This window comes from Pan troglodytes, chromosome 1 (assembly GCF_028858775.2).
Source record: "Pan troglodytes isolate AG18354 chromosome 1, NHGRI_mPanTro3-v2.0_pri, whole genome shotgun sequence".
NCBI classification, from domain to species: domain Eukaryota; kingdom Metazoa; phylum Chordata; class Mammalia; order Primates; family Hominidae; genus Pan; species Pan troglodytes.
The window spans coordinates 93462277-93477202 of NC_072398.2; the positions used below are offsets into that span (position 1 = coordinate 93462277).

General features: G+C 43.6%; 1 protein-coding gene across 16 annotated transcripts in view; it reads right to left on the reverse strand.

Moving 5' to 3' along the window:
• Positions 1 to 4992: 4992 nt before the first annotated feature.
• DAP3 (death associated protein 3) overlaps positions 4993 to 14926 on the reverse strand; it is a 48246-nt gene continuing 38312 nt past the window's right edge. For 8 of the 16 annotated variants that reach the window (XM_024348898.3, XM_016947460.3, XM_016947186.3 and 5 more), the window contains 6 exons: positions 14370 to 14450; positions 14126 to 14284; positions 12112 to 12171; positions 11494 to 11583; positions 6466 to 6583; positions 4993 to 5365 (listed from right to left, as the gene is read on the reverse strand). In XM_024348898.3, coding sequence (XP_024204666.2) covers positions 5280 to 5365; positions 6466 to 6583; positions 11494 to 11583; positions 12112 to 12171; positions 14126 to 14284; positions 14370 to 14450 — 594 coding nt within the window. In that variant the 3' untranslated portion in view covers positions 4993 to 5279. The remainder of the gene's footprint in view (positions 5366 to 6465; positions 6584 to 11493; positions 11584 to 12111; positions 12172 to 14125; positions 14285 to 14369; positions 14451 to 14926) is intronic. The other 8 variants (XM_063812479.1, XM_063812476.1, XM_063812506.1 and 5 more) reach the window with 2 other exon arrangements.

The following is a 14926-nucleotide window of genomic DNA, read 5'->3' on the forward strand; positions in this document are numbered from 1 at the left end:
AGCGATTCTCCTGCCTCAGACTCCTGAGTAGCTGGGATTACAGGTATGCGCCACCACACCCGGCTAATTTTTGTATTTTTAGTAAGGGTTTCACTATGTTGGCGAGGCTGGTCTCAAATTCCTGACCGCGTGATCTGCCAGCCTCAGCCTCCCAAAGTGCTGGGATTACAGGTGTGAGCCACCGCACCTGGCCAATTTTAATATTTTAAAATATTTAATTTTTAATTTAATTTTTTATATTTTTTTGAGATAGGATCTCACTTTGTTACTCAAGCTGGAGCGCAGTGGTACAAACAGCTCACTGCAACTTCAACCTCTTGGGCTCAAGCCATCCTCCCACCTCAGCTCCCGCAAGTAGCTGGGACTACAGGCATGCGCCATCACGAATCCAGCTAATTTTGTTTTTTTTTTTTTTTTTTTGAGACTGAGTCTCATTCTGTCACCCAGGCTGGAGTGCAGTGGCGTGATCTCAGCTCACTGTAACCTCTGCCTCCTGGGTTCAAGCAATTTCCCTGCCTCAGCCTCCCGAGTAGCTGGGATTACAGGCGCCTGCCACCACGCCCAACTAATTTTTGTATTTTTTTAGCAGAGACAGGAGTTTGCCATGTTGGTCAGGCTGGTCTTGAACTCCTGACCTCAGGTGATCTCCCCGCTTTGGCCTCCCAAAGTGCTGAGATTACAGACGTGAGCCACTGCGCCTGGTCAATTTTTGCATTTTTGGTAGAGATGAGGTTTCACCATGGTGCCCAGGCTGGTCTTGAAGTCCTGGGCTCAAGCAATCCTCCCGCCTCGGCCTCCCAAAGTGCTGGAATTACAGGCCTGAGTCACTATGCCCTGCCAGCCAGTATTTTCAACGTACAAAATTTTTAAGTTTTGTGTTTAGTAATTTCACAATCATTTAATTTGAATTGCTTTCTCATTTCCATTCTGATCTTTTTTCCTGACCAATGGGCACATCAGAAAAGTATGTTTTAATTTCCAGACACGTGAGGAGTTTCTACTTCTCTTTTTGTTACTGGTTTCTAGTTTAAATTGCATTAGAATCAGAGTACGCGGCTGTATGATTTAAATTCTTTGAAATATATTGAGCTGGTTTATGGTCCATTGTCAGTCAATTTTGAACAGGTTCTTTATGTGCTTCAAAAGAAAGTACATTCAGAAGTTTTGGGATTTGATAGGGGGAAGGTGAGGCCAGAAAGGCAGGTCCACTCCGTATAACTTCTATTGAAAAAGATCTGCGAGGCCGGGCTCGGTGGCTCACACCTGTAATCCCAGCACTTTGGAAGGCCGAAGTGAGCGGATCACCTGAGGTCAGGAGTTTGAGAACAGCCTGGCCAGTATGGTGACACCCCGTCTCTGCTATAAATACAAAACTTAGCCGGGCGTGGTGGTGTGCACCTGTAAGCCCAGCTACTAGGGAGGCTGAGTCAGGAGGATAGCTTGAACCAAGGTTGCAGAGGTTACAGTGAGCCGAGATCATGCCACTGTACTCCCGCCTGGGCAACAGAGCAAGACCCTTTAAAATATATATATATGTGAATAAGTGGACCCATGCAGTCCAAAAACGTTACTGTTTAAGGGTCAACAATAATGACCTGATGTATTTTCTACTTTTTAGAACAACAGATGCTTATTAAATTAATAATATGTTTATTAAAGCATTATTTCATAATCTGCCTTTCTAGAAGTTTGGTGATGTCCAAGTTCAGCTTTAGGCAACTTAATTTGCTCTCTTTTCTCTCTGCCTTCCTGGGTTAAAGAAAAGGATAACTGTAGTTAGGCTATTAAAAATAAAGTATATTATGTGAATGTAAAAGAGCTTCTACCAAAAAAAAGTTGTTTGGGGATTCAATTTTTAAAAATACTTCCATTAGGACAAGTGTTAATCATGCTACTCAATCTTTTATATCCTTACTTTTTTTTTTTGAGACAGAGTCTCACACTGTCACCGGGCTGGACTGCAGTGGCGCGATCTCGGCTCACTGCAGCCTCCGCCTCCCAGGTTCAAGCAATTCTCCTGCCTCAGCCTCCCAAGTAGCTGGGATTACAGGTGCCCGCCACTATGCCCGGTTGATGTTTTTGTATTTAGTAGAGACGGGGTTTCACTGTATTACTCAGGCTGGTCTCAAACTCCTGACCTCAGGTGATCCACCCGCCTCGGCCTCCCAAAGTGCTGGGATTATAGGCGTGCACCACCACACCCGGCCCTCTTTTGAATTTTTACTTGCAATTTTAGATTTGTCTCTTGAAGGGTAGCATTGCGTTTGGGTGCATTAGGTCTTCCCAGAAACAGACGATGGGGTTATAGCCTGGCCAAAGTCATTCAAGCCTATATGCCCAGCAATTTGGGAGGCTGAGACAGGTGGATCACTTGAGTCCAGAAGCTTGAGACCAGCCTGGGCAATATAGTGAGATCCCATCTTTATAAAAAAAAAAAATCAAAATTAGCCACGTGTGGTGGTGTGTGCCTGTAGTCCTAACCACTCGTGGAGCTGAGGTAGGAGGATTGAGTCCAGAAGGTCGAGGCTGTAGTGTGGCCTTACACTCCAGCCTGGGTAACAGAGAGTGAGACCCTGTCTCAAAATAATATTAATAAAAACATAAACTTTAGGTCAGTTTCCCTTTTTTATTTCCTTTTTGTTTTTTGAGACAGGGTCTTACTCTGCAGCTGAGGATGAGCAGTGGCATGATCACGGCTCACTGAAACCTCAACCTCTGGGGTTCAAGTGATCCTCCTGCCTCAGCCTCCCAAGTAGCTGGAACTACAGGCGCATGCCACCATACCTGGCTAATTTTTTTATTTGTTGTAGAGCCTAGGCTTCTCCATGTTGCCCAGGCTGGTCTCAAACTCCTAGGCTCAAGTGATCTGCCCACCTCGGCCTCCCAGCGTGCTGAGATTACAGGCATGGACCACCGTGCTTGGTCAGTTTTCCAGTTTTGCAAAAAACCTTCTGAAATTTTGATAATGATTGCATTGAATCTATAGGTCAATATGGGAATAACTGCCATCTTATTACTGAGTACTCCAATCAATGAACATGGAGAATCTTTCCATTTAGTAAGATCTTTTAAATTATCATCAGGAATATGGTTTCTAGGCTGGGCGTGGTGGCTCACACCTGTAATCCCAGCACTTTGGGAGGCCGAGGTGGCTGGATCACAAGGTCAGGAGATCGAGACCATCCTGGCTAACACGGTGAAACCCTGTCTCTACTAAAATTTCAAAAAATTAGCCGGGCATGGTGGCGGGTGCCTGTAGTCCCAACTACTCGGGAGGCTGCGGCAGGAGAATGGTGTGAACCCAGGAGGCGGAGCTTGCAGTGAGCCGAGATCGCACCACTGCACTCCAGCCTGGGTGACAGACCAAGACTCCGTCTCAAAAAAAAAAAAGAAAAAGGAATATGGTTTCTAGTGTACATTTAGCAGTTATTTTGTTCAAGTTATTTATTAGAGATTGGGTCTCACTCTGAGGTTTTGCCATATTGCCTAGCCTGGGAAACCAAGCTACATTCTGTCTCTACCAAACACTAAAAAATTAGCCAGGTGTGGTAGCACACACCTGTGGTCCCAAGTTACTAGGGAGGCTCAGGCAAAAGGACTGATTGAACCCAGGAGTTGGGGCTGCAGTGAGCTGTGATCATGCCACTGCACTCCAGCCTGGGAGACAGGGCAAGACTGTCTCTTAAAAATATATAAATATAAATTAAAAATATATTATATATATAACATATATATAAAATATATACAAATATATATAACATATATAATACATATACATAATATATAGGACCCAATATTATGAGTAATATACTATATATTGTCATATACAATATATAATATACAACCTATTAGTATACTACTTTGATAGTTATATATTACTATCAAAGTAAACATTTTTAATATGTATCTAACAACATATTAATAGTAATACTAATATAAACATAACATATATATACATATAACAGACATATATATACATATGATATGCATATCGTGTGTGTGTATATACATATATATATGTATATACACACACACATATATATATATATATATTTTTGTGAGACAGAGTCTCTATCAATCACCCAGGCTGGAGTGCAATGGCATGATCTCGGCTCACTGCAACCTCTACCTCCTGGGTTCAAGCAATTCTCCTGCCTCACCCTCCCGAGTAGATGGGATTAGAGGCATGTGCCACCACCCCCCGGCTACTTTTTGTATTTTTAGTAGAGACGGGGTTTCACCATGTTGGCCAGGCTGGTCTTAAACTCCTGACCTCAAGTGATCTGCCCGCCTCGGCCTCCCAAAGTGCTGGGATTACATGCATGAGCCACCACGCCCGGCCATATATATATTTGTGTAGAATTGTATCATCTCTAGGATTTGGTAACAGAAATTCCTTTTAGAAAAGCACTGGGAGAAAGGGAAGATACCTGATTTTCCATTATTGTTATTCCTCATACCTATGTGGGATTCGTTCCAGGATCCCACTTCCCCCAGGTAGCAACATCCTTAGATGCTGAAGTCGGTCATGTAAAACAGTACAGTATACATTTATTTATTTATTTATTTATTTATTTTGAGACGGAGTCTTGCTCTGTTGCCCAGGCTGGAGTGCAGTGGTGCAATTCGGCTCACTGCAACATCCGCCTCCCAAGTAGCTTGGATTACAGGCGCATGCCACCGTGCCCGGCTAATTTTTGTATTTTTAGTAGAGACAGGTTTTCACCATGTTGCCCAGGCTGGTTGCAAACTCCTGAACTCAAGCAGTCTTCCCTGCCCGCCTTGGGCTTCCAAAGTGCTGGGATTACAGGCATGAGCCACTGTGCCCAGCCAGCTGTGAATTTTGACATGCTGAATTCCATAAAGCCTCAACAGAACCACTGGAAATTTCTGTAGAATTGATCTCTTCTGACCTGCAACAAGAGGAATATCAGAGAAATGCAATTTGGCCAATCTAAAGACTCCTTCCATATTATTAATCTAACACAACACTTTAGAAAGATATTTTATTTTTTAGGAAAAGAGCCATAATTATCTTAAATGTGAAAAACCACATCCAATAATCTGATATAAAGTTTTAGGAACAAGGGAATATCTTATTGTCACGCATTCACAGTGAAACCCATTTTAATGCAGGTCCAGAGCCAACTGCAGTCCTGTCCAATCCCATAGGTACAAGGGCCTGGCTCCTCTTCCTGTGTACTGCCCGACTTCCTCATCTTACTGGGTCCAGCATAAAGCAGATGTCCACTGTCTTCCTCACATGCTGTGATCTTGGCTTAGAGGTAGGCACAGTGCCGCTCCAGCAGCGAGGGGTTCGCGTTACTTAGGAACAGCAGCTCTTTTTTCCCTTCTTCTGTAGGAGCTAAAATGGAGACAAACACAGGTAAGTGGCAGTTTCCTCCTGCTGCACTGTGTTCCCCAGAATATCGTGTAGTCAGAGGCTACCATATCCAAATTACGTTCTGAGGTAATTATCATCTCCCAAGAGATCTTACTTCTAGACCCTCACCCCAACAAGCTACTCTTCTTTTGTATGCATTACTTCCTTTTCTGTGTCTACTCCTCCAACCCAGCATGGAGCTCTCCCTCCACTCCAAGAGTGTCTTCTGGACTTCAGGATTTTGTGACATCTCCCAACTCTTAGAAATCTGTCTATTGTGCATCCCAACTTAACATGCTACAGTTAGTCTTACACTCTTCACTGTACTCCTTTAATAAGCTATTCTAAATAGTATTTTTTTTTTTTTTTTTTTTTGCTTTTTTCGATAGAGATGGGGTCTCACTATATTGCCTAGCCTGGTCTCAAACTCCCGACATCAAGTGGTCTTCCCACCTTGCCCTCCCAAAGTGCAGATTACAGGTGTGAGTCACTGCACCAGGCCTCTGATTACTATTAACTCTATTATCTAGTGATAGAGCAGCCTTAGCTTTTCTTCTATATCCCCTCTCATACTCAAAGGTGAGGTCAAGGGCAAATAAATGAACAGTTGGAATGCTTTCAGTCAGAGTAGATGAAATATAGTGCTGAAAGTTAATGTCTGTACATATACTAGGACAGGTGTGGCAAAGATTTACTTAGGTGCTGGAGTAGCCCTTGCACAGTATGAATTTTTCTGTGGGTGTCCCAGCATGAGTCTCTCCAGTGAAGTCTATTGAATAAATAAATTCAATAAGGAGAATGTGGCAGGAACCCAATTACCTGGAAATTCTGCCCAGTGGATGGAGTTGCCTTTGTTCCCTTCTTTATCATGGAAAATTTAGGGATAAAATCTCTTTTGTAAATTAAACCTTAACTGCCTCCCACCCACTTTTCTGTACCATTTATCAGCCAGAAAGAAGTCAAGATAAAGGATGAAGTACAAATTAGAGGCTGTTGTTAAGGGAAGAAGAGATCAAGGCTCTGACTGAGTGGGATTCTACTGTGATCACAAAGCCCTGATAGGAAAAAACTAAATGATGGACCTTTCTCATGTTGAAGCCAATTGTTTTCCAAATAATACTGAATACAACTTTCAAATTCCTTTGGGTTATAGTTGGAAACCAGGATGGGAATAAAGGGATCCAGGGCATCAAATCCTTCCTGGGGAAGAAAAAGGATCAGGAAACATGTTAGTTAAGGGACAAAGCACCAGACAGACAGACTCTACTTAAGCACTTTGAAGGTAAGGTCTTTGTTTTTCTTCTATGTAACTCTACTTCTCATTCTCTGGCAACATTGCCTGATACAGGACTCCACATATGGACTCCACATATGGTGGCTGGCTACTCTTGCTCTACATGGCCACGAATACTATATATTAAAAAGAGGTGGCTGGGCACAGTGACTCACACCTGTAATCCCAGCACCTTGGGAGGCTGAGATGGGCATATTGCTTGAGCCCAGGAGTTCCAGACGAGCCTGGGCCATGTGGTAAAACCCTGTCTCGACAGAAAATACAAAAATTAGCCAGGAGTGGTGCTGCGTGCCTCTAGCCCCAGGTACTCGGGAGGCTGAGGATTGCTTGAGACCAGGAGGTTGAGATTGCAGTGAGCTGCGATTGCTCCACTACACATACTGTCACAGTATGGGTGACAGAGTAAGACCATGTCTGCACACACACAAAAAAAGGCAATGCTTGAGGAGGCAGATGCTACTTGTGTGAATACACACACATACACGCACACACACACATATTGTGTGTATGTATTTTGGACAGTTTTGGCTTTTGAAACAAAGTTAATGTTTCATATTTTCAAAGGAATATGGTGGCTCATGCTGGTAATCCCAGCACTTTGGGTGGCCAAGGAGGGCAGATCGCCTGAGGTCAGGAGTTCGAGACCAGCCTGGCCAACATGGTGAAAATACTAAAAATACAAAATTACTGTCTCTACTAAAAATACAAAAATTAGCCGGGCACGGTGGCTCATGCCTGTAATCCCAGCACTTTGGGAGGCTGAGGCGGGCAGATCACAAGGTCAGGAGTTCAAGACCTGCCTGGCCAATATGGTGAAACCCCATCTCTACTAAATTACAAAAATTAGCTGGGCGTGGTGGCATGCACCTGTCGTCCCAGCTACTTGGGAGACTGAGGCAGAAGAATTGCTTAAACTCGGGAGGTGGATGTTGCAGTGAGCCGAGATTAAGCCACTGCACTCCAGCCTGGTGACAGAGCAAGACTCCATCTCAAAAAAAAAAAAAAAAAGAAAAAAAAATTAGCCAGGCGTGGTGATGCGTGCCTGTAATCCCAGCTACTTGGGAGGCTGAGGCAGGAGAATCACTTGAACCTGGGAGGTGGCGGTTGCAGTGAGCTGAGATTGCACCACTGCACTCCAGCGTGGGTGACAGAGCAAGACTTCATCTCAAATAAAATAATATAAAAAATAAAAATAATGGGAAAAAATACGCTAGATGGAAAACAAATGGAAACAAATGAAGCAATCAAACTGTATTTCTTTTTTTTTTCATTTTCTTGAGACTGAGTTTTGCTCCTGTTGCCCAGGCTAGAGTGCAATGGCACGATCTTGGCTCACTGCAACCTCTGCCTCCTGGGTTCAAGCGATTCTCCTGTCTCAGCCTCACGAGTAGCTGGCATTACATGCCTGCACCACCATGCCCAGCTAATTTTTTGTATTTTTAGTAGAGACAGGATTTCATCATGTTGGCCAGGCTGGTCTTGAACTCCTGACCTCAGGTGATCCGCCCGCCCTGGCCTCCCAAAGTGCAGGGATTATAGGCGTGAGCCACTGCGCCCGGCCCAAGGAACTTATTTTTTTCTTTCTTTTTCACTGTCTCCCAGGCTGGAGTGCATTGGCACATCTTAGCTCACTGCAACCTCTGCCTCCCAGGGTCAAGCGATTCTCCCACCTCAGCCTTCGGAGTATCTGGGACTATAGGCGCCCCACCATGCCCGGCTAATTTTTTTTTTTTTTTTTTCATTTTTTGGTAGAGACGGGGTTTCACCATGTTGGCCAGGCCGGTCTAGATCTCCTGACCTCGTGATCTGCCCGCCTCGGCCTCCCAAAGTGCTGGGATTATAGGCATGAGCCACCGCGCCCAGCCTGAGAGCTATCAAATCTGAAACTACTTTTCATATATTCTAGTATTGAGCTAATAAGTAAATATACTATGGCTACTGGCAGCAGATTTCTCATTATTTTAGATTAGAGTTACAGATATGGAAAGGGTATAATGACTGCTGTGATGGTAGCATGGAATTGGCTACTAGTAGGAACTCATAGTTTTTTAATATGATTAGAGAAACAAACGCAGATGTGTGTGGATGTGTATAAACATGTATATGCATATGGTTCACACATATACATACATACATGTATGTATGTACATCTATTTACGAACTTTGCTGTGAGGGCCTAGGAGAAAGGACACCTCAGTAGCAGTGAGTATACCTAGGACTCAGGCCTTGGTTGCTAAATACCAGTCTCCTCTAAAATAAGCCAATGCTCTTTGGAGAAATGGAGATTCCAGGGCTGGGCATGGGAAGTATAAGAGGGGTCTGGAACATATTCTCATGACAGAAAATAAAGAAGTGGTCAAAGAATGATAGGAGCTGGATATGGTGGCTCACGCCAGTAATCCCAGCACTTTAGGAGGCCGAGGTGGGAGGATTGCCTGAGGCTAGCAGTTCAAGACCACCCTAGGCAACAACATAGTTAAGACCATGCCTCTAAAAAAAAAAAAGGAAAGAAAAGAAAAAGACAACATTCAGTGCTGGGTGTGGTGGCATGTGCTCAAGGCTACAGTGAGCTATGATGGTGCTACTGCACTACAACCTGGGTGACAGAGTGAGACCCTATCTCCAAAAAAATAATGATGGGGACATTTTAAAAGGATATAGAAGTTAGCTTGAAGGAGCTTTTTTTTCCTGTTGAGATAGGGCCGCACTCTATTGCCCAGGCTGGAGTACACTGGCAAAATCAGGGCCCACTACAGCCTTGACCTCCCGGGCTCAAGCGATCCTCCCACCTCAGTCTCCAGAGTAGCTGTGACTACAGGTGAATGCCACCATGCCCAGCTAGTTTTAAAATTTTTTTTTGTAGAGATGGGGTCTCACTTTGTTGCCCAGGCTGGTCTCAAACTCCTGAGCTCAAGGGATCCTTCTGCCTTGGCCTCCCAAAGTGCTGTGATTACAGCTGTGAGCTACCAAGCCTGGCCATGAAGGAATTGTTTTTTTGTCTTTTGTTTTTCTTGAGACGGAGTCTTGCTTTGTGGCTCAGGCTGGAGTGTAATGGCACAATCTTGGTTCACTGCAACCTCCGCCTCCTGGGTTCAACCGATTCTTCTGCCTCAGCCTCCAGAGTAACTGGGACTATAGGCGCGCACCACCACACCTGGCTAATTTTTACATTTTTAGTAGAGACAGGATTTCACCATATTGGCCAGGCTGGTCTTGAACTCCTGACCTCGTGATCCGCCCGCCTCGGCCTCCCAAAGTGCTGGGATTACAGACGTGAGCCATCACACCCGGCCAATGAAGGAATTTTTAATGGCCAAATCTAAGATGATTTGAGCACCAAAATAAAAAGTGACAGTAATGATTCAGATTCTATTAAATAAAAATCCACAAGACCATACCAACTGTGGAGGCTCCATGCCAGGTATAACTAAAGTAATGGATACTAAAACCAGTAGGTGGAAGTTTGAGAAGTAACAGGATCTTTACCTAGTCTCAAAGTATATCTCTACAACATACATATTAATTCCAAAGCAAAATAATAACTTTATTGAAGAGAAACCAGATGGACAACACCTCAGCTAACAGTTCCAAAATCATTACCAGTAATGGGAGAAATGTGCCTCCTGATAGGATGCACTCACTCAGACATGTCATCACTTCTAACATCACTTCTATTCAGGAGGAAACCTCAGACAACCCCAAAAAGTGACCTACAAAATAGCTGGCATGCACATGCCAAAAACATAAAGATTTCAAATGACAAAGACTGACAGACTGTCACAGATTAAAGGAGACCAAAGAGACATGACAACTTTTTCTTTTTTTTGAGACGGAGTCTCGCTCTGTCACCCACGCTGTAGTGCAGTGGCGCAATCTCGACTCACTGCAACCTCCACCTCCCGGGTTCAAGCGATTCTCCTACCTCGGCCTCCTGAGTAGCTGGGATTACAGCCACGCGCCACGATGCCGGGCTAATTTTTTGTATTTTTAGTAGAGACGGGGTTTCACCATGTTAGCCAGGATGGTGTCGATCTCCTGACCTCATGATCCGCCTGCCTCGGCCTCCCAAAGTGCTGGGATTACAGGCATGAGCCACCGCACCCGGCCAGAGACATGACAACTTAATGTAACACATTATCTGGGATTTATTTTTCTATAAAAGATACTGGGATAACTGGCTACATCAGAATAAATTCCACCAATTAGGTAAAAGTATGATATCAATGTCAATTTTCTGACTTTGATAATTATGCTCAGGGTATATTAGAGTATCTTTGTTTTTAGGAATGAGACATTATTTGGAGACAAAGAAGCATCAAGGCCAGGCGCCGTGGCTCACGCCTATAATCCTAGCACTTTGGGAGGCTGAGGTAGGCAGATCACTTGAGGTCAGGAGCTTGAAACCAGCCTGGCCAACATGGTGAAACCTCGTCTCTACTAAAAATACAAAAAATTAGCTGGGCGTGGTAGTGGACACCTGTAATCCCAGCTACTTAGGAGGCCGAGACAGGAGAATCACTTGAACCCGGGAGGCGGAGGTTGCAGTGAGCCGAAATCGCGCCATTGCACTCAAGCCTGGGTGACAGAGCAAGACTCCGTCTCAAAAAAAAAAAAAAGAAAAGAAACTCTGGAGAAAGACGGAGACGGATAAAGCAATGATGATCAAGTTAATATTTTAGGAATCCAGGGGAAGGGCATACAGGAATATGATTTTTCTCTAAGTCTGAAATTATGTCAGAATACATAGATTAATAAAAATATTTTTCTTTAAACAGGATAACAATCTAAGTAGAAACAAATTTTCCTTTGACTTGACCTTTCCCAGCAACTCCTGGGGCAGATAGGCTTTCCGGGGCTTAAAGAGAGACCCAGTCTGGCTCAAAGCCGACACAATGGCGCCTCCATGCTGAAAGAAAAGAGAAAAGGCTGAACTGGAAAAAGTTAAAAAGGATGGAAAACTGCATTAATCATCTGTAGATTTTTTCTTTCTTTCTTGGGCATACAGTGTTACAAAAGTGTGGTCTAGCACAGTTAAATGGCAACTAAATTGGTTATTCCAGATTTGGCTCTGACAATAAACTGCTACCTGATTTTAAATCTACCATGACATATTTGTGGGTCTCAAACTCTTTTCCAAAGACGGTAAGGAGATACAAAAACACTTTAAATGTCTGCAAGCAAAATAAAATTAGGCCAATATTTAAATAAAATGGTTTTGAATAAACTTACTTTGGAAAGATTATAAACCACATATATATAGATTTTAATTCAGACTTTATTTCTAACTTGGTACAGATACAGGAATTAAATAAGACATAATAACTTACTGTCCATAAAATTAGAGACTGTAAAGTATTAGCAATGAAAGAGTAGAACATGTTTAAAATGATAATACATTTCTTTCTGAAATGTGTGAGGTATCATATGCACTTACCCAATCATTTTTCATCATTTTCCTCAAGTTGTGAACAAGTGCTAATTCCTCTGGGGCAATCTGCATATTGGACAGAAAGAGAGAAGAGATCATCACGTGCCTTTCCTAGATGTTCTCCCGAAACAATTGACAACAATTTTTTTGTTTTTTTTTTGACAGAGTCTCGCTCTGTCGCCCAGGCTGGAGTGCAGTGGCGCGATTTGGGCTCACTGCAACCTCCACCTCCTGGGTTCAAGCGATTCTCCTGCCTCAGCCTCCTGAATAGCTGGGACTATAGGCACGCGCCACCAGAGCCTAATTTTTTGTATTTTTAGTAGAGACAGGGTTTCCCTGTGTTAGCCAGGACGGTCTCAAACTCCTGACCTTGTGATCCGCCCACCTCGGCCTACCAAAGTGCTGGGATTACAAGCATGAGCCACTGCGCCTGGCGACAACAATTTTTTTAAAACCCTCAACTAAGACATAATTGTATACCTGAAGGTACTCCCTCTAGGATAAGCCACATAGCCTCTGGCCCTAGAACTGCCATGCTTCTGGAGATTAACAGTCACTGAGAAAAACACCCACCGCCCCAAACCAGCCCCATTTTGATGCTTCTGATCTCCTCTGCTTAGACCATCTAGACTCATTTTGAAAAAAGAATCAAAAGACAGAAAAAAATTAAGAAAGAAAACATAGCTTCTGCTGTCATTCTCTTTCCACAACATACTCCCTTAGTTTTCAATGAATAGTGGAACTCTTGGCATTACCTCCTCCTCTGATTCCATTTTACTGTTTATCTTTTCTTTTTTTTTATTTTTTTGAGACAGAGTCTCATTCTGTCGCCCAGCCTGGAATGCAGTGGCACGATCTCCACTCATTGCGGGCTCTGCCTCTTGGGCTCAAGCCATCCTCCCATCTCAGCCTTCCAAGTAGCTGGAGCTACATACAGGTGCAAACCACCATGCCCAGCTAGTTTTTTATATTTTTTGTAGAGACAGGGTTTCACTGTGCTGCCCAGGCTGACCTCAAACTCCAAACTCCTGGACTCAAGCAAATCACCTATCTTGGCCTCCTAAAAGTGCTGGGATTTATCAGCCATCACACCAGGCCTTGCTGTTTATCTTCACATATATATACGAATATGTATGTGTGCATATACATATACGAATATGTATGTGTGCATATATACATATATACATATATGAATATTATATATACATATATGAACATATAGGTATATTCATATATTATGAATACATATATGAATATATGTATATATAAATATATATGAATATATGTGTGTATATATACATATATGAATATATATGTGTGTATATATACATATATATGAATATATATATATGGCGATCTCGGCTCACTGCAACCTCCGCCTCCTGGGTTCAAGCGATTCTCCTGCCTCAGCCTCCCGAGTAACTGGGATTAGTCATGCACCACCATGCCCGGCTAATTTTGTATTTTTAGTAGAGATGGGTTTCTCCATGTTGGTCAGGCTGGTCTCGAACTCCAAGCTCAGGTGATCCGCCCGCCTCAGCCTCCCCAAGTGCTAGGATTACAGGCATGAGCCACTGCGCCCAGCCATATATATATTTTTTAAGAGACAGGATTTCACTCTGTCACCCAGGTTGGTGTGCAGTGTTGCAATCATGCCACACTACAACCTTGAACTCCAGGGCTCAAGTGATCCTCTGGCCTCAGCCTTCCAGTAGCGGTGACTACAGGTGTGTGCCACCATGCCGGCTAGCGGCTAATTTCTTATTTTTTTAGAGGCAGGGGCCTTGCTATAGTGCCCATCCTAGTGTTGAACTCCTGGCCTCAAGCGATCCTCCCACCTCAGCCTCGTGAGCCACTGGGATTACAGGCGTGAGCCACTGCACCCAGCTCTTTACTGTTTATCTTCAAATATTCCTAGGGCAAGAAAACATATTGCATGGTCTACAAGGCTAAGACCCAGCCTCCATACTGATGGAATCAGAAATCAGAGAAACAAGATAGAGACACCCAGTTTTCCTACCGGGCTTTTATCTTCTCTTTTCAGAGTGGTTCTTCCCCAAAGAGCATTGATTCCATCCACGGCCACTAGGAGGTGAAACATACCCAAAGAACTTTGCCTCTTTAGCTCTTTCAGCACAATTCCAACTGCATCTGTGGCGTTCCTCACCCGTGTTATGCCCTATTGGGAGAGACAGTGGATTGTAGTGCTACCAGAGGCCTTCTCTTGTTATCGCATGTTACACATTCAGTGTTTTTTCTTATACCTGTTCAACCACTTCTCCCAGAGGACTCCCTTTCTCAGTGCTTTCTCTCTTATTCCAGACATACTTCTCTTGAACTTTTATCTAAAAGCAAGCAAAGAAAATAAAAACCAAAAAAAAGGCTACTTGGCCTAAGGGTGAAACCATCCCTTGAAAAGGTTGGAGGCTAAGGTTAACAGGAGTTCATTTTAATCTATTGTTCAGGTTCTGTAAGAGACCTCAATGTAGAAGTGAATGCTTTCTTTTCTTTCTTTTTTTTTTGAGACAGCTTCTTTCTCTGTAACCCAGGCTGAAGTGCAGTGGCATGATCTCAGCTCGCTGCAACATCCACCTCCCAGGTTCAAGGGATTCTCTTGCCTCAGCCTCCCAAGTAGCTGGGATTTCAGGCGTGTGTCACCACGCCTGGCTAATTTTTGTATTTTTAGTAGAGATGGGGTTTCGCCATGTTGGCCAGGCTGGTCTAGAATTCCTGACCTCAGGTGATCTGCCCACCTCGGCCTCCCAAAATGCTGGAATTACATGTCTGAGCCACATGCCTGACCTCTTTTATCTTTTTTTTG